General features: G+C 38.4%; 1 protein-coding gene across 1 annotated transcript in view; it reads right to left on the reverse strand.

The window, feature by feature from the left end:
* The window catches only part of LOC118006439 (fibroblast growth factor 10), a 78,836-nt gene extending 54,891 nt beyond the window's left edge, over nucleotides 1-23,945 (reverse strand). Inside the window, exon 1 of the mRNA XM_034999116.1 lies at nucleotides 22,891-23,945. Within this exon, the coding sequence (XP_034855007.1) occupies nucleotides 22,891-23,245 (355 nt within the window). The 5' untranslated portion in view covers nucleotides 23,246-23,945. The remainder of the gene's footprint in view (nucleotides 1-22,890) is intronic.
* Nucleotides 23,946-24,171: the final 226 nt, after the last annotated feature.

The following is a 24,171-nucleotide window of genomic DNA, read 5'->3' on the forward strand; positions in this document are numbered from 1 at the left end:
GGTTTAAAGACATTTCAAGTAAAGCTTGACAGCCATAAATTTTCCATGAGACTCTGAACCAAGCAAATTTCAGAGTATGAGGTTTGACACGAATTATCTTAGACACCCAAGAAGCACCAAAGAAGTTATGCTTGTTGAAAAGTGAAAATAAAGTGTGAAGGATTTGTCCACTTTAAATATGACTTTCCAGTAAGGTCACTGACAATATCTTTCTTGACTGATTTATGAGGCCCTCTTTACAACATGAAGAAAGTAATTTTTAGCAACTCGGTGTATGTTCTATGTCATTAGGAAATTTATTAAATTAGAAAGTAGAATATCACTGTCTACATATCTACTTGCAATCACTCATAATTTTGCATACACTTTTGGTCTATGGGAAATCTTATTCCTTCTTTTTGTTCTCAATAGTTATTTTCTTGGTTTCCCCAGATAAATGTTTCCTCCATAATTTTTCTCTCCAACTCTTTCATGTACCCCCGACTACACAAATAAGATAGCCCTGGATCACATGGTAACGAGGCAACAACTTGACTGGTAATAAACATGATTTCTTTATATTTGAATCGCATTGTAAAATTCCCTATATATTTCAGAAGCTCTCAGCTTCAGAGAATACTATTAAAATAAAGAAGATTTCAAAAACAAAACAAAATAAATAAAAAATAAAGAAGCCTTTAGGGCTCAGATCTTGGCTATAGACCAGGGTTTAGGTGGCTGAGAGATTTCCAAGCTTATTTAAGGTACATTTTCTTCTTTTGCAATTTAAACTTTTAAGAGGAAAAAAAAGAAAAAGAACATTTCTTACTGTGACTCTTTCTAAAGGAAAGATGGAAAATTACCTTATGATGGGAAACTAAAGGCCTTAGAAGGATAAAGGGAAGGTAGTAGATTCTATCCTCTGTGAGTGAATAGACACCCTTATGATCAAAAAGGTGACAACTCAGCAATCCCAGAAATATTAACAGGAAAATTCACATCTTACATTTAGGAAATTTCAGGATTCCTAATAGGAATTCAATACTGTTATTCTCGTGGGTTTCTGTAGTGTAGTGGTTATCACGTTCTCCTCACAATACTGTTATTCTCCAGATATGATCTGGTTGTTAATCTCTCAGCCCATGGCCTGTGACAATGACAACTTTTTGTTGTTACAACTGGGGCAGGAGTATTACTGGCATCTAGTGGAGAGAGAGACCATGGGCACTGCTAACCCATCCTACAATGCACAGGACAGCCTCCCACAAAGCATTATCTGACCCAGAATGTCAATAGTGCTGTGGCTAAGAAAGCCTGCTCTAGGAGAAATAGAGTAGTACAGCAGAAGGATTATTAGTTAGAAATCAGAGGAAGAGAATTCTAGTTTAAGTGCAATATGATTAGTTTTCTTCATACATGTAATGAAGATATTATCACCTACCCTGCCTAATTGAAAGAGCGGTTGTGAAAATCAAATAAGATCATCTATGTGAAGTGTCCTCTAAGCCAAATAGAGTATCCAAATGAATTCAACTATTATGTGAATCCTTTTGATTTAAAGAAGTCACGGTAGAAATATGGCAGTATAATCTCTGTGGATGGTTTTCTATAGATGGTTTTTATGTGGAAAAAATAAAGTCGCAGGATACAAAATCAACATAAGCAGTTGTGTTTCTACACACTAACAACCAATTATTTGAAAAAGAAAGAAAGAGAACAATCCCATTAACAATAGCATCAAAACCAAAAAAGTACTTAAGAATACATTTAACCAAGGAAATGAATGACCTGTACAATGAAAACTGCAAAGGCATTAACAAAAGAATTGAAAAGACAGAAATAAAGGGAAAATGTAAGGGTTTTAATTAGGTTACTTAGACTCAGTTATTTCTTAGAAGAAACCAAGACAAAATGAACTAAGATGAAAGAATCAGAGGCTTTTCATATATATGTCCAGATAGTATATTCAAAACTAAAATTAGCTATTAGTGAGAACTGTAGATTCTCCAATTATGATGAATTTTAAATATCAGTGTGGGCGTGAGATATCTAAAATGACAAATGTGTGGTCTGTGGAGAGAGAAGGGAGGTGACCTAAATGACCTCTGAAAGCTCCTTCCCTTCCTGGAACCTCCACTCAGACTTTATGCCCCAAGATTAGCGTCAGCAGGCTCTGGCAGGTTGTCTTGTGGGATTCCAGACATTGCCACATCAGGAGCCCTTCAATTAATTGTCTTCTTTTGGTCTCTTCGTGCCCTTTTACTGGTGGTCAATTCGGGTCTCAGACAATTTGCCAAAGAAAAAGCTTCCTTTTCGTTATTGTCTTCCTTTTTTTTTCATAAATCCTGATTCTGTAATGCTTTTTTAAAAATACATTTGGAAGGAAACTCAAAACCTTCTTCTTGCACCTCCCCCTTCTTGCTCCATAAAATTTCTACTCCACTGAGCCATGACTAACATGTACAGTATGCTTGCAATGAAAATTGTTTTTCCCTTTAAATGTCCTAACTCCAGATTTTCACTTTAAGCTTGATTAGGACATATGTTAAAAGTAAAGATCTGTTTTCATCCCAGTCCCAGATCCCTTCCTTTGTCACTAAGGTACTTGATAGAAAAATCTCACCTTACCTTGTGTTGCAGTTAGTTTCAGCATGGAAAACCACCAATAGATAATGCTATTAAAAGAGGAAAATACCCAACGTTGGAAGGGGGAAGCTAACTACAGGCATAATTAGCCAAAAGAGTGAGGGTTATGTGGATTTGGGCAAAAAGAGCCAGAGAATATTTGGCTCTTCTTTCAAAGTATAAAAAAAATGTAAAAATGAGAAATGTTGAAAAATAACATAACTTGGGCATGATTGACCACAGTTGGACAATTTTTGGGTGCACAGAATTAAGAGAAATTCTTTCCCTCCCTTCTATCAGCATTATACCAATCACCTATGGTTTGGTACTTTTGTAAACAGCTCTTCCATCATTTGGATCGTATTTCCAGATTTTAGCCAATCCACTGTAAAAGTTCATTCTCACACCTCTGTGTCAATTATTTCCTATTTTGTACTATTTTATTTTTTCCTCCCTCCCCCTAATGGAAGCCAACTAGAATAATGAGGGCAAAAGGTTATATATACATCTGGTCCCTCCATTTAGCATCCTGGTTTATCTTTTAAGCTTTGTGGAGAACAATGGTGAAAGGTGGGCAGGGGTACTTTCTTGTATGTATTTTCAATGTGAAAAAAAAAAGCATTCAATATTTTGTACATATGTGACATCTGAAATAACTCAGACATGGCAACATTAAGGAAATCATTGCTTCTTAGTTTCATGTTTAATTGTCAGAGCCAGGAAAGAAGGAGGTGAAGAAAGAAGGCAGGACTTGCATAAGCTGACACTCTGAGGGACCGGGCTGGAGCAGGCATGGCTTTCATTAGATTTAAGTGAATTAGTCTGTTTCCTTTAAACAGGAGAGATTAACAAGCCACCAAGGGCCTGCTGTGGGATTCTGACACTTTTAGTGGCTTGTGACATATGATTTGTGAATATCAATTCGCCTTCAAAAGCAGAAAGCACATCTACCCTTTGCATGAGGTATGCCAAAAGCTGAGTCTAGGTTAGTTTGGTTGAAATTCATTAGGAAAGACATTTGCTAAGATAGGGGAATAAATCTTTTATTTGATTCAATATTTGGATCATTTTTAAGTTCTCCTTTGGATTTTAAAATGGCTACATGTAGATGGAGGGGTTTAATAGGAATGACTTTCTCTAGTAAAGAGAATACCTCAAGTCTTGAACTTGGAAACTACGGGGACATTAAATAAAAAGGGAAAAGTAAGCTCTTAAAATTTTGCTTTCTTAGTGAAAGAATATATCTTTGGGCATTTTGGCTTCAACATAAATATTTTCCAAACTGCATGAAAACAAAATATTTTCTCCTCATAGGCGATTATGTCAAAACTATCATCTCTCATAGTAAGTAAATGACATACAGAATTTAGGGCTGAAAGAACTGATAGAAAAATAAATTCATACTACAAAACTTTATTTTTAAAAACATTTCCAGTTTATCATTATTTAAAAAAGTATACTACTGGAAAAGTACATATATATATTTATTTTTTATTTTTATTTTTTGCCCCGTTTCTATATCAAGACAAAAGTGATCAGGAGCCAGCCTTTTGAAGCTGCAGGTACGAATCAGTAGATAGCAAGAAGAGATCTTCTTGGTCTTTAGGAGGCAAAGTCGAGTCAAGAAAGCATAGAAAGCTGCATAAAGCTCCCCTAGCTATAAAGTTTAATTTCCTAATGTCCTATACTGACAGTTTGCCTCTGCTTGACTATAGGATTTCCAATCAGACCAGTTGTATGTTGTATCCTATGGAAGGTGCAGTAGCATACTGATTAGGTGCATGTGCACTGGGACCACTCTACCTGGGTTCAAGTCCTAGCTCTACCTCTTATCAACTGTTAAGACTGCAGGGAAATTACTCAGTCTCCTAGCACCTTTAGATTTCCCCATCTGCAAGTTGGGATGACTAGTATCCCCACCCTAGGGTTGTTTGAAGATGAAATGAGTACACATGTGAAGTATTTAGGACTAACTAAGCATTCTATGCCATTAAGCTGTTGTTCTTTTATCCCATTCTAAAAACAGAACTGAAACAGTGTCTACAACTCTGGAGCTCTAGGTATCAATAGTGAAGACTGTTCCCCCAGTTTACATCAGTCACTCAATGTTGCCTAATAAAATCGTTGTTATATTGTTTTTTCAATAAAACTTTACCTGTGTGTTCAGTGGATTTTGTTGATAATCCAAAATGATAAAACAATCAGTGGGACATGAAGAACCCCTACGTTGATTAAAACTGAATGGCCTCCAAACATTTTCAGTGATCAACATAGGAAAACAAGGATTTTCCATGCAATTAATCTAAGAGATTGTAGGGGTATCACTGAATGTTTATTATGTTTAAGGTAAAATAAGAATGAATTTAAGAATACAACTTTTTCTAAGTTATTTTTCTAGTATCTTTCTAGTTTTACTGTATGACAAAATGTTACTATTACTAGTTGAAAGCTTTAATTCAATTAAAGTGTCAGTCACTGAATAAGGCCATGGGATGGTAGGAAGGTCCAGAACAGGATGCTTTTATTCTATAATCCTTGTCATCAAAAGGGAAAATAATATGACAATTTATGGATGACATTTTTTCTGGTGAATAAAATCAGCAGTGTTCAATTTGAGATTTTTTTAAAAGTTGAAAAAATTTGATGCCTTCTTTGGAGCATAAGACATTAGGGCAAAAACACCTTTGGCCAAGTACCTCATAGAGCACAGCAGGATATAACAAATAATTGAAAACCCCATGAAGTCTTTTTGGATTGTGAAAAACCCAACCACACTACTTGAGGTTGGTCAGGACAGTAATCATCTCAGATTAATAAATTATGGCCAGGGTCAGTGATTATGTATAGCTCAACTCAGATGAACATATTCTGGCTGATCTTATTAAATGACTTTGAAGCTTTCAGTACAAAGGAAAAAATATATAAGAAGAAATAAACATGGGAAAAAAGATGCATCGGAGGGGGTGCTAATTGTTGTTTTTTTAATTAATATTTCCAGATTCATATTCCCTGTGACTTTGCAGGAGACATTCTGTAAGTTATTTGGGCTGTAAGTCTGGTCCAAGATGTCTTTTGTAGGAATAAAGAAATGTCACTGAACCAGAAGGGAACCTACCATTTGCACACTCATGGAACACCCAAGGTGGACATATCACACAGCCTTTTCTCTAGTGCCTGCCAGTCCGAATCACCTGAACAAAAGGGTCATAAACGGGAACTGATGCTCAAATGATTTCCACAACTGGAAGAAAGCAAGTGTCACAACAGAGAGGCATTCCTCTCAATAATGCCTAAGCCATTAAAGAGCTGCTGGAGTTTGGAAGATCATTTCTGGGAAACTCTAGAATCTCGTCAGTATTCTGTCTTCATGATTCTAGCTTTAGAAGCTGTGCGGCAAACTCAAGTGATCACTTGGAGGTTTCTCTTCCTGCGAACGCTCTTGGGATTAGGGGTGCTTATACACAGATTCCTGTGACTTCTAAATAACAACAACAATAATAAAACAAGTGGGGAGGAGCCCTGAATGGCTAAAAGTTTGTTTACACAATTGTCATTTGGTGTAGCACCCCCAGCTCTTGCTCATAAATAACAGTGGCAGGGTGCCCTGACACAGGGAGAAGCTTCACGCAAGTGTCGCGTCGTCTCTCCCCTCACCCCAGATTGGGCACACGCGACTCGTGCCTTTACACAGTGAGCTGAAAACTGACCTCATCTCACATTTATCAGTAACGTCCACCAACCAAAGAGCATTAACACTTCAGCATATGTTTTAACTCACTTTTACAATTACTTCCTCTTTACAAAATATACTGGCACTTTCCCCATTCCCAGATTATGTGCAAAAATGGAAAATATGCAAACACGCAGTATGCGTATGAAATTCATTCTGCCAGGTTTTTTTTAGATTATTCCAAGCTCAAGACACCTTTGGCCTTTTATCTCCTCACCTCCATACCTAACTTAGTATCATCCTTAATTTGGCTGTTTCTTAGAGGTTTGTTGGCATTAAGAATCACTTGAAGTGTCTACTGAAGTTCAGATTCCTGTGTGTGTACCTCTTACCAGTCTCCCCTACCCCCTTGCAGTCCTTCTGGAATAGGGCTCTTACTGTTCACATTTTGAGCCAGCACCCTCGTTCATTCTGATCACACGGTCCAGAGGCCCAACTCTGAGAAATACTTAACATGGCCTCTTATTACTAGCTATTTCAAATCTGGCCTCTCTTGCTCTTTTTGCTCCAAATGTCCTTCCTATGTACTTATTAGAAGGAATCTTATTTTTATTAAGAGAAATAGGTAGGGGCTGCCTCTCAGATCAGAGTGCACAACCGGCATTCTATTGCTAAGCATGTTTCAGAAGCCTCCTGTAGACTTGTATGGACCTATGCCATTTGCTTGGACTCAGAGACTACAAGTAAAAATCTTTGAATGCCACCAGGGATGGTAAGATTGATCCTCACCACCAGCATGCTCATTGTGCTCAAGATCATCGTGGATCGGATCTTTTGTCCAGTTCCCTTGCATGAGAGCCCTATGCCTAATTGCACCCACCTTTCCCAATATCACCACCATTCTCTCTCTTCTCAAATTACTATAGCCCCAACACTCAGTTAACCATGAGTGTGAAGGAGGAAAAGCAGTGAGTTCCATCACACTCCAACTTAGGAGATGTCACCGCCAGCCTCAGCTTAGAGAAGAGCCCCATTACCCTAAGACATGACAAAAAAACATGTATCTACTGTCTGCAACTTCATAGCCCCTATTGCTGTGAGAGAAACTAATTTTCTATAAGAGGAAATGCCCGTTTTAGAAGCATGCTTTCTTCCAGGCTTTAAAAATTTAAGTGACATAAACAGTCATGACAATAAATTTTAGGAGAGTTGCACCATTATGGAAACATTTTTGTGATGTGAAAAGCTTAAACTAGGATGCTATGTGAATTTTATCCACAGCGACGGAGGATAGAGGATGCAGGGTATAGTTCCAAAGAGAGCAAATGTGGCTTCAATATACTGAGACATTGAAATACTTCAGCGAGTACCACTTACTTACCTTTTAATTACATTAATCATCCATTTATTAAATAGATCTGCTATCACCTTTAACTCTAAAAGGGCCTCTTTAATTTGGAAAGGTTCCCGTGGGCTTAGCATGTACCTTCAGGAGTGTGGCTCTTGGACCAGTGAGGAGGAAGAGAACTGATACTCTTTAATCCACACTGAATTTATAACCCAGTGGAAAATCAGACCACAGTTCTGCATCAAACAATCAAAGCCCTTCCTCTGCTCTGGCAGTGCCCAGCAATCGAGGTATTATGTGCAAATAAACTATATTTTTTAAGCAACGTTTTACAGATATATGGTCGTTTAAACTCATTGTCAGATTCAACTAAAATATGAGGTTCTATTATAAGCTTGATAGTCAGATATTTTTACAGAAATTATTTTAGTCTAATAGTCCTCCATAGCTTGTGGGTCTTGCCTCTGGGCCTATGGTTAGGGTCTCTGCCTCTACCTCTGTGATTCTGCCTTCTGTGCCTAAGGCTCTGCCCTCATGGTGATCCTTCCTTTTTTTTTTTTAAAGTTAGCATGTGTTTGTAACTGAATAGTTTTATCAGCCTGTTTCCTGCCTGTACAACTGTGGGAATCTGACAGCTTTCCTTCATTTTATCCAACTCTGTCTCTTTTAGTCCAAGCCAGCAGTGTTTCTGCTGATACAACATTCTCAAAACTTTGTGGGTCTCCTGTGTATGTCATAGGCATCCATGTCAGTAGTTGGAGGGTCCTCCTCAGGTCCTCCTTTTATAATCTCTATTCCTAGCTTCCGTTGAGATGGCTGAGGGAACCTATCAGTCACGTGCCTAATCTCTCCAGCACTAGATTAAGGCTGTCCAGCCACACCCCAGCCTTTTTTGTAGAGCACCCTTCCTAGGTGTACCTCCTAATTTAGCAATCTTTTGCCACCTGGATAGGCTGAGGATTTCCCAAATCATCAAGTGCTCTTCTGGTTTGCTTAACAGTTCTTTCTTCACTCTATCTCTTTCCTCTCACATTTTACTAAAAGCAGCAAGAAATCAGGCTGTACCTTCAACACATTTCTTGGAATTCCCCACAGTTACATTTGCAAGTTCGCCTCATACAAGTTCTGCTTCCCGCATGACTATAATACACAGCGCAGCTAAGTGTCTGCCACTGTATGACAAGGCCTGTCTTTCCTCCAGTTTCCAGTAACACGCTATTTCCTCTGGCTGTCATCAGAATCACTTTCCATATTCATATTTCTACCAATATTCTGTTTATGAAGAGATATGTATTCTCTAAGATAATGTAGGCTTTCTCTACTGTACTCTTTACAACCTTCTGAGACCTTACCAGAGCACTTTTAATGCCTGTATTTCTACAGAAGTCTGTTTAAGACAATCTAGGCTTTCTCTGTCATGTGTCTCAGAATTCTTTCCGCCTATATCCATGATCCAATTCCAAAGTCACTTCCACACTTTTAGGTATTTGTTATAGCAGCATGCCACTCTGAGGTATCAAAATCTGTATTAGTTTCCTTTGACTGCTGTAACAAATTACTAAAAAGTTGGTGTCTTAAGGCAATAGTAATTGATTCTTTCACAGCCCGGAGGCCAGAAGCCCAATATCCATTTGACTGGGCTCAGATGAAGGTATCGGAATGGCCAACCTCCTTCCATAGGCTCTGCAGGAGTCTCTCTCTCCTCTTCCAGCTTCTACAGCAACATTCCTTGGGTTCATTCACATTTCCTTCCAAAAGCAAAGCATCACATCTTTTTTTTTTTTTTTAAAGATTTATTTATTTATTTGAGAGAGAGAGAATGAGAGACAGAGGGCATGAGAGGGAGGAGGGTCAGAGGGAGAAGCAGACTCCCTGCCGAGCAGGGAGCCCAATGCGGGACTCGATCCCGGGACTCCAGGATCATGACCTGAGCCGAAGGCAGTCGCTTAACCAACTGAGCCACCCAGGCGCCCAAAGCATCACATCTTTAAGTCTCTCTTTTTTCTGTTTCCATCACTGAACTGCCTTCTGTGTGTGTCTAATCTCCCTTTTTCTTTTATAATAAGAACAAGTGCCAGCATGTAAGGCCCATCTGGATAATGTAGGATCATCTCTTCATCTACAAACCCTTAACTCAATCACACCTGCAAAAATTTTACCATAAAAAGTAGCATTCACGGGCTCTGGGAATTAGGACTTAATATCTTTGGGTGGCTATTATTCAGCATATCATAGTTGTTATCTCCTGATATCTGTATGCTTGCAGAATCTGGTACTTAATCTAGGCAATGAGTGTATTGAATAAAAATATTTTAATAATAATTTAGTTCAATGCACTCATTCCATAGATTAGGTGTCTGAGGTCACATTAAAGTAAATGGCTTGCCTGAGACTGCACAGCAAATGTTTTGACACGACCAAGACTATGAACCATATGCTTTTACTCCCACTCTTTGCAGTACAGTCTTCTTCTCTAAATGAATTACCAAGAATTTCTCTTTTTTTTTTTTTTTAAGATTTTTTTTTTGTTGTTTATTTATTTGACAGAGACACAGTGAGAGAGAGGGAACACAAGCAGGGGGAGTGGGAGAGGGAGAAGCAGGCTTCCCACTGAGCAGGGAGCCCGATGCGGGGCTCGATCCCAGGACCCTGGGATCATGACCTGAGCCGAAGGCAGACGCTTAATGACTGAGCCACCCAGGCACCCCTCATTTCTTAATTCCTAAAATTACTCCAGTATCCAACTATAACTCTGAAACAAAAAGTATCTTACAGCCAGCATCAATTTTAAAAGAGAATAAAGTCATCATTTATATCCACTGACCATAGTCAATAGTAACTTTAGGAAATCTGGAGAAATGTGGGAAAGAATCCATTTCAAGGGTTACATAATATATCCATTCAGAAGTTTGTATGAATTTAAGTACTTAACTTTCAATTAGGTAATGATGGACCTAACATTTTCTGAGTTCTCAGAACTGTAGAACTTAGAACCTAATATAATTTTAAAAGATAATTTACTTCAACCATATTTTTTTGGGTAGGCGGTGTATTAATCATGCTTTCCAGACCAAGTGACTGAACCAAAGAGTCTAAGTGATTTGGATCGAGGATATGCAGTTAAAAACAACAATTTTTACTTAGTAAATATATAGGAAGGACCCATTGCATACTAGACTCTGTATGGAGGGCTCACATGTGAAGGTCAATATAATATGTACAGTCCTTACCCTCAACAGGCCTTCTGTGTATGAGGAAACTAGATGGGTCAACTAATCAAGTGTGAAAGTGCGTTAAAATACTAGAGACAAAATGTTTGGGGAGTGTTCGGGAAGGCCTCCTAGAGATGACATCTAACAGGATTTTGACAGGAAGGAGTGCTAGGGACAAGGAGAGAAATAGAACTCCAGCTAGATCTCGTTGTGTGTGTGAGGTCTGGACATGAGGGGACAAGGCATGTTCTGGAACTAACATCTACTCAGTATGTCTATCATGGGGAGTATAGTAAGAAATGGGGTGGGGAATCAGTAGGGAACAAGTCCTGAGGGCCTTACAGGACATGTTAAGGAATGTAGATCTTGTTCTAAGGACATTGTGAAGAAATTCAAGTATTTAATAGGGGACTGGCTTGTGTAGGTTTATGCCTTACACAGAGGCAAACTGGCTAAGGGTGATTTTGTAATGTGAGCCTTCGAGAGTGAACAGGGTGCCATTATTAATATGCCAGTGTGAGAGGCACATATTGAGACTGTCCCAGCACACCAAGGCAGAAGGTCACCCTTGCTGAGCCTAGCCTAGGTTTCAATCCTGACCCACTTATGCTAACTATCTCACTTGAGCCTGGCACCGTAACTTTTAGACTCCGTTTTCTCCTCTAAATATAGTATGGGAGTAACAATGACTATTTTATCCATTTTATAGAATTTTTCTGAGAATCAACTCATGAACACATGAATATAAATGCCTTATAAACTATAAAATGAAGTAAAGTTGTATGATAATCAGTTTTCTGTCTAATCTTACATTAGGCCATGACTTAGCGATCCTTTCAGAAAATGACATAATTAAAAACAACACAGTAGTCATAGCATAAAAGGGTAATGAGAGCTAACATTTTGAGCTCTTAAAACGCGCCAAGCCCTGTATTGAGAATTTCACATTTATAATCTCATCCTGCCAACAGTGATGAGGTGGGTGATGTTATTATCTTCACTTAATAGTTGCAAAGATCACAACCCGGTAATTTGTCCAAAGCTACCGAGGGTTAGAATCCTGATTCTGTATCAAGAAGTTGGTCTCCAAAGCTCATGGTCTTCATCTTGGGGGCAGCTGCATATTTGCTGTCTGTGTCTTACTCCTCGTTTGTTTTAAAAATATTTAAGTATATTCTTTTGCAAGAAAAGGAGCTGTATCTACTTTGTTTCTTTTCCTAATAACCTAAACCAGGTGAGTGTGAGCTAATTTAGAACAAGAATGACAAGAAGAAATACACAATGGGAGCAAGTACTGTTGAGGGTTCAGTAGTTGTCTTTGGGAATCTGCTGAGAAATGACAAAACCCTTCCCAGCACTACGTATATTTTAAGAACTTCTGCAGTAGGGACTATTTAAAATTTTTAAGTAATGATGAGCGCTAAAGAAGATGCCATTTGGGGTAGATCAGAAGAACTATTTCGTGTCCCTAGTATAAAATCAGTTTTGGGTTTTGGTTTGTTTGGCTGATCAAGCTAGAATTTCAATGTTTAGGTTATGTCTATTATACTATAATTTATATAGCCATGTAAAATATTTCTTTGCCTTCTCTTTGTTTTTCCTTTACTTCAAAAAGTAAAACAAATGAAAAAGTCTAATTTTAAATGAAAACTCTTAATGTAATATTGTAGCAGAAAAGTGAAGTCCTCGAATACAAGGGTATTTATATTACCCCCCACACACATGACAACACTTTCTAGTGTATTATACTTTGTGTTTCATAAGGTAACCCCAGCCTGTAAACTCTGCTCCACCCCGTTTGCCTACCTGTTATTGCCTGGAAACTTCACGTAAGGTTTTGTGCCCACATGCTTCTGTGCCCTCTTTTAGGACATTCTTGCTCCTCTCTATTGGTGTCTAGCTGGAGTCCTTATCCTCAGTGTGATCCCGCCCATGTCATTCATGAATCCCATGGGTTGCTGTTCACTTCGTTTCTGCCCTGCTTCTTGGTGGTTAGTATAAATGTTTTATATTATCTTCCAACCCCTTGTGAAGATTTCCTGTCTCTATCTCTAGATTATAAACCCTTTGAGGCTATGGGCCAAAAAGGTCACAGTCATGGGATGAGAAACAAGAACCTTAACTACCGAATTTACTGAGAGCTGAGCATCTGTGATAATCCTGGCTCAAAACCATATCATAACTTGAAGCATAGTTTGTCTTGAAATATTTCACCTAGAGTCACTTTTCTCTTTTTGCCTTTTCTGCAGTAATCTGCCTTTCTCCAGTCTCTACAGTTACCTGTTTTGTCCCTGTTTCTTTTCCTTTGTTTTTTTACAATATGTCCTTTTAACACATTTTTTATCTTCTTTATTTTCAACTCTTCTCTCTCTCCTCAAATTATCTTCAATTTTCCAATATCTGCTACTAGTCTATTAAACCAGACCTTTACTCTTTCCCCCCAAACTTTAGAGCATTACAGATGCTACAATTGCAAATCTTAAATAATTTCAGATGTTCTAATATTTTCTTTTTCTAAAAATGCCAGGTGTATTCCTCATTCCTGCCACTTTCTTCAGTTCCAATATTTTTACTTCCCACTTCAGCAAATAATCTGCTAGTTGTTTTCCTGATCCTTTCCCTTAAAACAAAGGGGAGCATAATCCTTACATTTTCTTTACATAATGCCCATTTGCTGAGGCCTTATTAAGCACCAGGCACCATTAAGCTATTCATGCATTAAGTCTGACTTCTGCAAACTTCTCACCAAATCCCAGGCTCAGTGTGCCGATTCTGTACTTCTTGGAGGAGGCATCGCTCCCCATACTCTTCCCATCTCCACCTCCCACCTTCAAATGCCTCTTAGCCGTGAGGTTTAGAATAGTTCCCAGTTGTTTTCTTTTAGAGGACACTACTTGTTTCTTCCATAGCATTTACCCCAATTTTTCATCACATCTTTGTTTACTTGTTTTTTTCTTTCTTTCTTTCTTTCTTTCTTTCTTTCTTTCTTTCTTTCTTTCTTCTTTCTTTTTTTTAATTTTGGTCACTGTCTTTAGAGTGAAGCTCTGTGAGAGCAAAACCAGCACTGTTTTTCAGTACTGTATGTACATGTCACACAGTATCTGACACAAAGCGGCACTCAATTTCTGCTGAATGAATGAATAATCTCATTTAATCATTACCATATAGGAAAGAGGAAGGTATTGTCAATGTTGCTGTTTTACTGATAACAACTTGCCCAAGTCATACACTATTGTCTGGCAGTTCAAAGCCTCAACTACACCCACTTCTGTGTCTTTAAAGCGTCTTTGCAATCCAGGGCCATACTTGTAGTCACTTTTAATCAAAGCCCACACTTTTAATCCCTCTTTCCTACTGCCTCTTTAGCAGGAACTCTGGACTTGGCCTTTCTTACTTTGATACCATGGCTGTGATTACTTCTGTAGGATTCCTTTTAGATCACAGGTTCTCATTTCAGTTAATTTAACATGCAGTCAAATGCCAGGGCTTGGGTTATATTTCCCTCACACCTTTCTTGTCATGTCAGCCCTTTTGCAGCGCTACTCATTAGCCTGATCTCTTTCCTGGGAGTTCAAAACCCTTGTCTCCATCACTCTAGCAAAGCATGTCCTCCTCCTTCCACAGTCTGTGTCTAAATGCTCTCTGGCTTCTTCTGCTTTTCTTCTGGCTTCGAACATTCTAATTATATGTTCTTTACCATCTCTCTTGCTTCAGCTTGGGAGCACTTCTGTAGTTTTGTTTATCAGGTTTTTATTCCATAATTTGATCAACATGCTTAGCACTTTTTTTTTTCATATTTGTAGAATCATACCCTTCTACGGAGATGTTTCAAAAAATCCCTAGAAATCTGGTTTACTACATTGGTAATTACTGTTATTAATAACATAGTAAATATAGCTCACTTTAGATGAGAAATAGTTTGTAAATTAATATCATGTGTCACCATTTTCCCCATGTTACAAAATATTCATTTTTCTTTTAATAATTCTATCAATAAATCGAAGCAATTTAGGCTTTGGAAATATATCTACATCTATATATCTATATACTTTGAAATAAGTGTGTTTTTTTTAAGTTGAAATCAATCGTAAAAAGAAGCTTGACTTTTAATTATTATGGTAACAGAGCAATCTAACTTATATAGTCAGATTCTGTATATAATAAAAATAAATTTAATTCAGCAATCAGTACAAAAAGACTCTTCCTTGAAAGAAATATGAACATACATGTATCTATTAATTCAAATTCTAACTCCTGTAGGTGTCTTAATATTTTTCCAACGAAGATATGTGCATTTCTATATTTGGTCAGTCTGGAATATGTGTATTTTACATTTTTTCCCCTTTGATAGCCATTATTAATGAGAAAATGTGTTTTATTTTTAAAAGTTAACATTTGACAGGGATGTACAGAGAAGCTTTGTAATTTAAGGGAAATCACGGAAGTTGGAAATAGTAAAGGCCTTTATGGTTAGCATTCATCTTCTTAGAGATAAATGATGACTAAAATAGAAGAGGAATAGTTATTTGATTCCCTAAATCATCTTCACTTTCTCTTATAGGAGTCCAGACAAAGACAAAAAAATGTAAGGAAATTGACAAAGTAGCTAGTAAGTGTTACATGTACTAAAACAAGTTAAAAGAAAGGTAAAATGAACCTGCAAAGAGAGTTATTGGAAACAGAATATTTAATCTGGGGAAAAATACAAGAGGATGATTTAGTAACCAGACAGCATTCATTTGCAGAAGGTACTTATCTGTGGTTTGCCTATTTCACTAAAGGCAAAGCTATAAGAAATTGACCTGAGTGCTGGGATAAGGGAGAATTCACTGGAGATTCAAACTGAGAAGAGACTTCTGATGGAGTATGTGGAATTTACATTGCTGAAGACTTTCATGCATAGAATATAAGCTGTCTTGGATGTTGCACATCCAAAAAGGTTGAGACTGCTGGCTCCAAATACAATATGACATGATATGTCATATTATAAGCAATGATGATGACTTTCCCTGACCTAAATGGTATGGAAAGGGTTTGGAAACCAGGGAAAATGTGGGGTGGGGTGGGGTGGGGTGGGGGGGACAAGAAAAAGAGGAGGAAAATAATGAAGGACTGAAAAAGTATCATGGGTTCACACTGCCTCAAAGGCAGGGCTATCACAGATGTCTAATAGTTCAGCTGTATAAATGCCTCAAGACAGAACTATTAGAATTTGGTGAGCCTTAAATTGTAGAGACTCTATGAATAGGTCAGGTTATCTTCAAACAGGGGCAATGCATCAAAAAAGGCTAAGGATGAACTAACACGTATGTTTTTCAGTAAAGCATGTTAACACCAGGTGCTTGAAAGAAAATAATGATTACAGGAAAATGCCTTTTAAAAAAAGTTCTCAATTTTGCAGTTAACCATTGCTACTTGTAATTAAGTTGCAGTTAACCCACACCATTCACAATTAAGTGATAGTTGTGGTGCAATTATTGGGTTATATTTAGTTGACAGTTACCTGAAGTTGGGGATATATTGACTTAATCAATACTTTGCCTCTTCTATTATGGTTAATTAAATGGTTCATTAATCGCTCAGTGTCATCATTCACTGTAGGAAGCATGCCAAACATTTGAAAATTCCTCGTTAATGATAACACACATACTGACAGATTAGATATAGGTAAAGGTGGACAGATTTAGGCTGAAGAATTATTAGGTGAACTATAAAATAAGGCAATGCTTTACTGCCAGCACTATGAATCTTTCAAATGGTAATTGGATGCACGTGTTAGCAGCAGTAAAAAGTCACTGTCCAGTTGTCCACCTTACATGGGAATCTACTCTGAGTGTCTTCTTTGATTTATTGTTCCAATTAGAACACAGTGTTCAAAGAAAGAACACAACTGACCTGATTTAAAGGCAAGGGAGCCTTTAAGGCCATTATTTGGTGGATGACCTGGCTCCCTTTTAGATATCTTGAAACTTTCTATTTGTGTCAACTCTGTACTGATTAAATATTTGGTTTTAAACTGATTCTATAAAGCATCGACATTTTGTATTCATTAATTCTTGATCAGAGTGTCACTGATGACTTCCCAAGATGCAGATATATTTTCTCTCACTAACTTTAAAGGCCTATTTCTAGGTTGTCACTTGTCATCCTGACTGACTGGCACAAGTAAAGGTAACAGGCACTAAAAAAAAAAAAAAAAAGAGCAAAAAAAAAAAAAAAAAAAAAAAAAAAAAAGAGTGCCAATCATGAAAAGTAAGTATTTTTGATTGGCAAAACCAAGTAACAAACACCACTGGTCAAATGGTAAGTGTAAATGATCTTAAATCATTGCAGTATACCATGAAAAATGAAGATTTTTCTGCATAAAGGACTTGAGACAAAATGAGGTTCATTATCTTCTAGATATGCTAGACTGTGATAAAGCTGTATTAAAATTACGTAAACATAAATCTTATGTCCCATCTTACTGGAAAATTAAAAGAGAACTTTAATTTCTGGGAGGGAAATGCTAATATTTTACTTACTTATATTAAGCAAGTATCAACTGTTAATGCTAACAAATGTTGGAACAGTAATACTAAAAACGTCATCTGAATTACTCCTCATTACAAAGTTCACAGAATTAATGTTAAGATAGATTAAAATCACTTTGAACTAATACACATGTATTACTCTTCCTTCTGAAGCATAATAAAGAAATCTCATTTGTACTAAAATTTTGGATAAGCATACAGACATTTAAGGCTTAGGAAAGATGTAGATATTCACAGGCAGCTCATAAATGTGAGGAACATTAACTCCATTTCAAATGAGCTGTCAACTTTTTTCCAACATTTTGGCTTGTGGAAAGTCAGACGTTTGGATAATAAATGGGATTTGCCTCTGCACATTAAGGTAACTGTGCAGGAATTTAAAGTGCTCATTCATATTCTACTATAAGTTCATTAAACACTAAAAAAAATGAACTGGAATAAGCCTTTTTGCTCTAAACCAGACAGTAAAAATATAGAAGAAACTATGCATGTGATGGAGTTTCCTTCATTCTAGAAGACCCAGTTTCTCTTTTAAATTCTGTGCTTAAACATCATTTTGAAAACACCTGTTTTTAAAGAGTGATCCATACCTTTGCCTAATAGATTCCTAAAATACCCAAGACCTACCTAAAGTTTAGCATTTCTGAATTCTCATACTCTAATGTTAGCATGTGATTTCTGCCAACTGTTTTCTTGGGTTTCTTCTAGTAGGTTATAAATCAGATTTATGAAAAGGAAACTATGTGTATTTTTTAATGGATTTATGATAAAGCCATCAAAGTGGAAGGTCCATATGGTAGGAATGCAGTAAAGGTAACAGGACAGTGTCATGTAAACATTAAGTACAGTGCCTTCCACCTTCATAAATCTTCAATGCGCATGATTAAGTGCTGCCAGTTATAAATTATGCAACCAAACTCTAGAAATGACTACAACTTAAATAAGACACCAGAGGAAGCCATAAGTTGTATATGGGTTTTCTTTCCAAAAATCCATTGTATATTTATTAGGAGATGATATTCAAGTCCCTATTTTCCTCCATAATTACTTTCTCACATTATTTAACTTCCTACAGTTAAGTCCTAGTCCTGATTTAAAAGTAATAATGCAAACCTTTAATCCTAGACAGTAATTTGTCATTTATATGAGGTGAAGTACCTTTTTGATTTGCAGACTCATTTTAAAACTTTCTTTATATATATATATAGCTTGTCTTTCTCTCTCTTTCTATACACACACACACACACACAGAGACAGACATATATGTAGCTTGAGGTCTCTACGATTTTGTCCTTTTTAGAGTCATGTATCAGAAGTTTCTGCAAAAGCCCAATTTCACACTGTTATTTACAATCAAATTATTTTATTACATGTGGGAATAATTAAACATTTTGCCCTCAGCTGTAAACAGTTACTATATACAATGACATTTATGGATTTTTCTTAAATGGTCATGTATTTCTAATGCCCTGTTAAAGAGGTGAGATCCATGTACATGCATTCTGTGTTTCCATAAGCAAATATATTCCCAAACAAAATATTAAGAGATACTTCACTTAGAGAATGCACTGACCTTGTCTGATACCATGTAGCCACCTGCAGTGAGGATACCTTGAACATGTTTCATTTCTGTTCCTCTCTCAATTTACTACTGTTCCAGTTTGAACCTGAAGAACTGTTGGTGTTCATAGCAAGAAGTGATTAAGATTTTGGATAATTTGTTTTTTAGAGTTTTGAGGTGTCTAATTCAAATATAGTGGCATCAGTATTGCCAGTAGTGGAGGTAAAAGAAATAATATAACCAAATAGATTTGGTCTTGACCTGACTCTGCCAATTTCCAGTTGAATGACCTTGGGTTAATTTCCTTTTTTCAGTTTACTTTGAAAAAATGTGAATAGTTATATCTAAATTATAGGACCATTATGTGTTAAATGATCTATATATTGAAGAAATAGGTACATGCTATGCAGTACATACTGATTTCTATGTTGTTTCCCAAACTCCTTTCCCGCAAAGACTCATAAGCACTGTGGCTTTCCATTTTGAGGACAGCCATTCTTGGATCTCTCAAGTTTAGGGATACATTTTCTTTTTACTAACTCCCGTTTTCTACAAGTGACAACCATGAGAGAAGCCCACGGTCCACTCACATCCAGAAATAAGTCTACCAGTCCCAGTTGCAAGGGTACCTAACAGATGTATCCAGCCTTTCTAGGGGGCCAGAACTGGAGCTGAATAGTAATGTTTCAAGGGCAAAGCTCTAGATATAAATAATGATAAAACAAACTTAAATGAGCCTAAGCACATCTAGTGACAGATACACTACAGCTATTCTAAATTATTCAAGTTTTCTCAGACTTCTAGCAGAAGAACCATAATTCATCTCTGCTCCCTTTATTCTATTTTCATATAATGGCATAGAAGCAAACCCAAAACTAACCCCTTCCACTAAAAAAAAAAGGTTATAATCACCCAAATTGAGCAAATTGAGAAGAGTTTCTTTAGCCCATATCACATTTTTAGAACCATCCAATTTCTGGGAACCAGCTTTGGAGGTAGAAGTTAAAAATGATTTTGCAATGCTTATGGGTGATTTCTTTACTTCCCTTTTGTTAGTATTTTGCTGGCAAAAAGCCAATAAAGCAGTTGTTTAATTACCCAGGACATCCCAAACATGTAACCTCTTAGATAAGCTGTTACTGTATTTTAGCAGCAATAATACCAGGGTCAAAAGTAACAAAGAAAATTAAGCTTCAAATAAGCAAACCTCAAAAGAACAGCTTTGTATATTGAGAATAATTAATAACTTGTTTAGGAAAATGTTACTGAAAAGTGGTTTTTGGACAAGGAACTGACACTCTTCAGAAACCCTAATATTTAACAGGCTACCATTTGGTGGGCTGGCTGGCTGGTTACCCTGTAGGCATGGCAAAAGTTTGCTCACATGTAATTATGTAACATTTAGACAATATCTTAATGATACCATGTAGTTCAGCTGAATCAGTCCAGCTGGAAATTGTAGCAGTGTTCTGATTAGCCAGCCACATGTGAAATTAAGGCTTTTTCAACCTCTACTTTTCACTTGCTATGTCTTGATGCAGATGTTCTTGGAAAGCCTAAGTTATTTGTGGTTTGACATTATTTAACAGAGTAAGCCCCACCCCCTTTCATTTTCAACCACTGATTATGATTGCATTACTATATAAGATATGATATTTTAACAAGGGCTATTGCTATACTTTATCATATGGAAGAGATATTATTGTACTTTGGACAGTTAGAATGGAAATTTTCCACACTAGTTTTTATGCAATAAAAATTGTATACCCTTCTCTTTGCAGATAATTCTTACTATAAAAATATAATTCAATTTATATCCCTGGCAATCATTTTATTAAATAAGCACACATGATTATTATTTTAGAAAATATTAATTTCAGTTGCATGAATAAACTAGTATAGATTGGTCTTTATATCATGTCATAAAGACACTTAAAATATACCAATAGCAAAATCAAGTTAGTGTCTAAAAAAAAAAAAACCAGAATTTTGCCCAAGGTTAACACTTTGAAAATATATTTATCTCCATGAACTAAAAATACAAAGAAGAGTTTCAGTCAATGGGCATTTTTTTTTTTTTTAACTCCCAGCTCACTCCTCAGCAAGTGTTTAGCTTACTTCTTCCCCATAATTCTACCTGGATGACAGCACAACTATTTTGTTTTAGAAGTGAACAAAGGTATTAAATTTTAAACAACAACTATACCATCTAAACGCAGTATCTAATGAATTCAGGTAACAAATGACTTTCAAACAAAAAAATCATAAATGACATTATTTCAGCCACTTTCTATGAATCAGAATGGAAAAAAATAGGTAATGGACTATTTACCACCTCTATGTTAAACACTAGGTGGAATATTTTAAGATACTTTCACAAGTATTTTTATTACTTATAAACATATCGCTAATTTTAGTAAATGGAAGCAGCAGCTGAAGAGGAACAGAAGCTAATGTTGAATATATGTGGATCGCCAAATAAGAAATCTAAGTCTTAATGCCTGTAGATCTTTATTTAAAAAGAAAATGCTAAATTCCGATTAACTGTCTTTCCCCTTAGTACCAGATACTTTTCTGGGCCAGTGTATCTTGGAATGTCCGACCTACGTATTTAAGTTAGTTGGCAAGAAATTCCCAAACAACTGACACATAAAGGTCCCTTTAAAAGGTAACTTGGAAGGACCATTGAGATAATGCTAAATGGTCATTAAAGATGTTTAAATGTCATTGTCTGCTGTCTTCAGTGTGTCGTTACATAGCCTCGGGATCCTTTCAAATAGCAATCAATAGAGGGTGAGTAAGTCTCGCCACTTGAAAGTAACTAGGAAAGGAGGCCAACAGAGTAATCTGGCTTTGCTGGACTGATTCAAGAAGAGACACAATATCCACCTCTCCTCTTCTAGTTCTCCCTCCCCCTACCCAGCCCACACCCCTGCAAGAAAGAAAGAAGAGAAAGCTAAAGAAGGAAAGAGAGAGAGAAAGGAAAATGGATGGGGCAGAGGGCATAATTTATCCTGAGCAGAAAACCTCATCCAATGGGACAAACTATAGCCATGGAAACAGACTTCATGACTTTTACTTTGAAAATAAAAGAATGACAATGAAATTTGTGTGAGGTCTGTGTGAATCCAGTCCCAGATGTTTACAGTGCTGTAGGAGTATGGCTCTGCAATATGAGAGGTTTCAGAAGAAACGAGTACAACAGGATAGCACAAAGCAACGCATATGCCATTGACAATGCAGACATGAGCATCATGTTACCGAGAGAGAAGGCAGGCAGAAGACAAATAGCAGCGGTGGTGCCTGAAGAGCTAACTTCATGGACTGCAATCACTCAAACCAACATGAGGGGCCAAGGGGAAAAAAAAAAAAATCAAAACCAGAAAAATGTTTGCACTCCTGTCTAGATAGGTAGTAGGGTAAAGAGATGGGGGTGGGGAGCCAGCGGAATTGACTTTTCTTTCTTAAATAAAGCTCCCATAAAGCCCCTGTAATTGACAGCGGATAATTATTTTCAGCTTGAGAAAACTGTCCCAAAACTCTTAATAAGATTGCCAGCGAAAAGAAACCAAATGTGTTTACTCGAGCCAGTTCCAGAAGGGAGGGAAAGGGGACCTTGAGATGAGGTGCGGAAGGGCTATGGAGACGGAGGGGGGCATCTAGGCGCAGCAACAACTCTCCAGCGCCCTGCGTGGTCCCGGGAATGACAAGCCGGAGAGAGAGAGCCGGGGCAGATGGGGTGGCAAGGAATGGGGGGTGTGGAGGGCGCTGCGTCAAGGGGAGGGGGGGCGGCATCACAATGTATGGGGGGGAGTGATTTAGTGTGAAAGTATTCCACTTAATCATTTTACAGGGGTTGGGGACGTAAATATTTAGCTGGCCACATCTGGAACAGATTTTCCCCCCCTTGTGGGGTGGGGGGTGGATAATTGGAAGGAGGGGAGCGCGCATTTGTTACTTACTGTACGGGCAGTTCTCCTTCTTGGTACCGCTGACCTTCCCGTTCTTCTCGATCTTGAGAAAGTACTTGGTAAAAGAGAAGAGCTTTCTCCAGCGGACATCTCCTTGGAGGTGATTGTAGCTCCGCACGTGCCTCCCCGCACTAGAAGGAGAGGAGAAGGAGGACGAGGACGCGGAGGACGAGGACGAGGAGGAGGAGGAAGAGGAGTTGGTGGCCTCTGGTGACACCATGCCCTGACCAAGGGCTGGGCAGGTGACAGGGATGGAAGACACCAAGAACAGCAACAAGAAGCAGCAGCCGCTGCCAGGCAGGTGGGGAAAGGCTGAGGCACAATGTGTCAGTATCCATTTCCACATTGTACTGAAACTCTCGGCACTGGAGATTGTCTCATCAGAAGGAACATACTGGACGGGTAAGACCTGGTGCGAGGCAAGGAGACAGCTGGAGGTGGCGGCCGCTGGTTAGCTCCCTCGGGGCGCAGATCTGGCCAGAAGTGAATGCACCAACATCCATAACTCCTCGGAAGGGCCGGCTGCCTCTCCTCGCTCCTTTCTCGGGCCCGCCGCCGAGCGCCTCTCGAGTCTCCCGGTGAATGGTGAACGTGGGTGGCCGCAATGGCAGGAGCTGGTGGCGGCGGCGGCGGCGGCGGCGGTGGTGGTGGTGGTGGTGGTCACGGTCACCAGCGGTCTTCACTCCCCTAGGAGTTACTTTGTTCTCTTCTTCACCCCTTTCTTCACCATGTTAGATGCAAAAAAAGGTCTGAAAAACAGATGACAGCACGGTGAACAAAACCCACAGAGGTTGCGGTGGGAGGCTGGGGGGAGATGTCTGCGCCTCTCTGGGCTTGGCACCTTCTGGGCCCTCTCCGCAGAGCCCCAGCCCGCTAGCCAGTTCTAAAAGCGCGTCCCTCTGCGGTTGTCAGAACTGGAGGCAAGCTGCCGGTCGCCGATGTTTCCTTCCCCGTCTTGCTTTCTCTTTTTGGTGGTGCCTGTTGATTTGAAGCCTCCAGAAAGTCACTTCTTGTTTGGGGGAGATGGCGGTTGGTGTTTTGTTTGGTCCTCTCTCCCTCCCCACCCCCCCTTCCTTTGGAAAGCCCTCTTGTAAACAGGTTGAAGCCTGGAGTCTAAATGTCAGTGATTCTAAGCCAGAGGTGGGCTCTGCCTCTGCTGGTCAGACCTCATTTGCAGGGGTGGAGGAACGGGGGGAGGGGGTCAAACGGCGGTGGGACATCTGAAACCCTCGGCTGCTGGGAACGCCAGGGAGCGGGAGGGGGAGGGGGCCG

The sequence above is a fragment of the Mirounga leonina genome, unplaced genomic scaffold, assembly GCF_011800145.1.
Source record: "Mirounga leonina isolate KUSES-001 unplaced genomic scaffold, KU_Mleo_1.0 Mir_96, whole genome shotgun sequence".
Taxonomy (NCBI): domain Eukaryota; kingdom Metazoa; phylum Chordata; class Mammalia; order Carnivora; family Phocidae; genus Mirounga; species Mirounga leonina.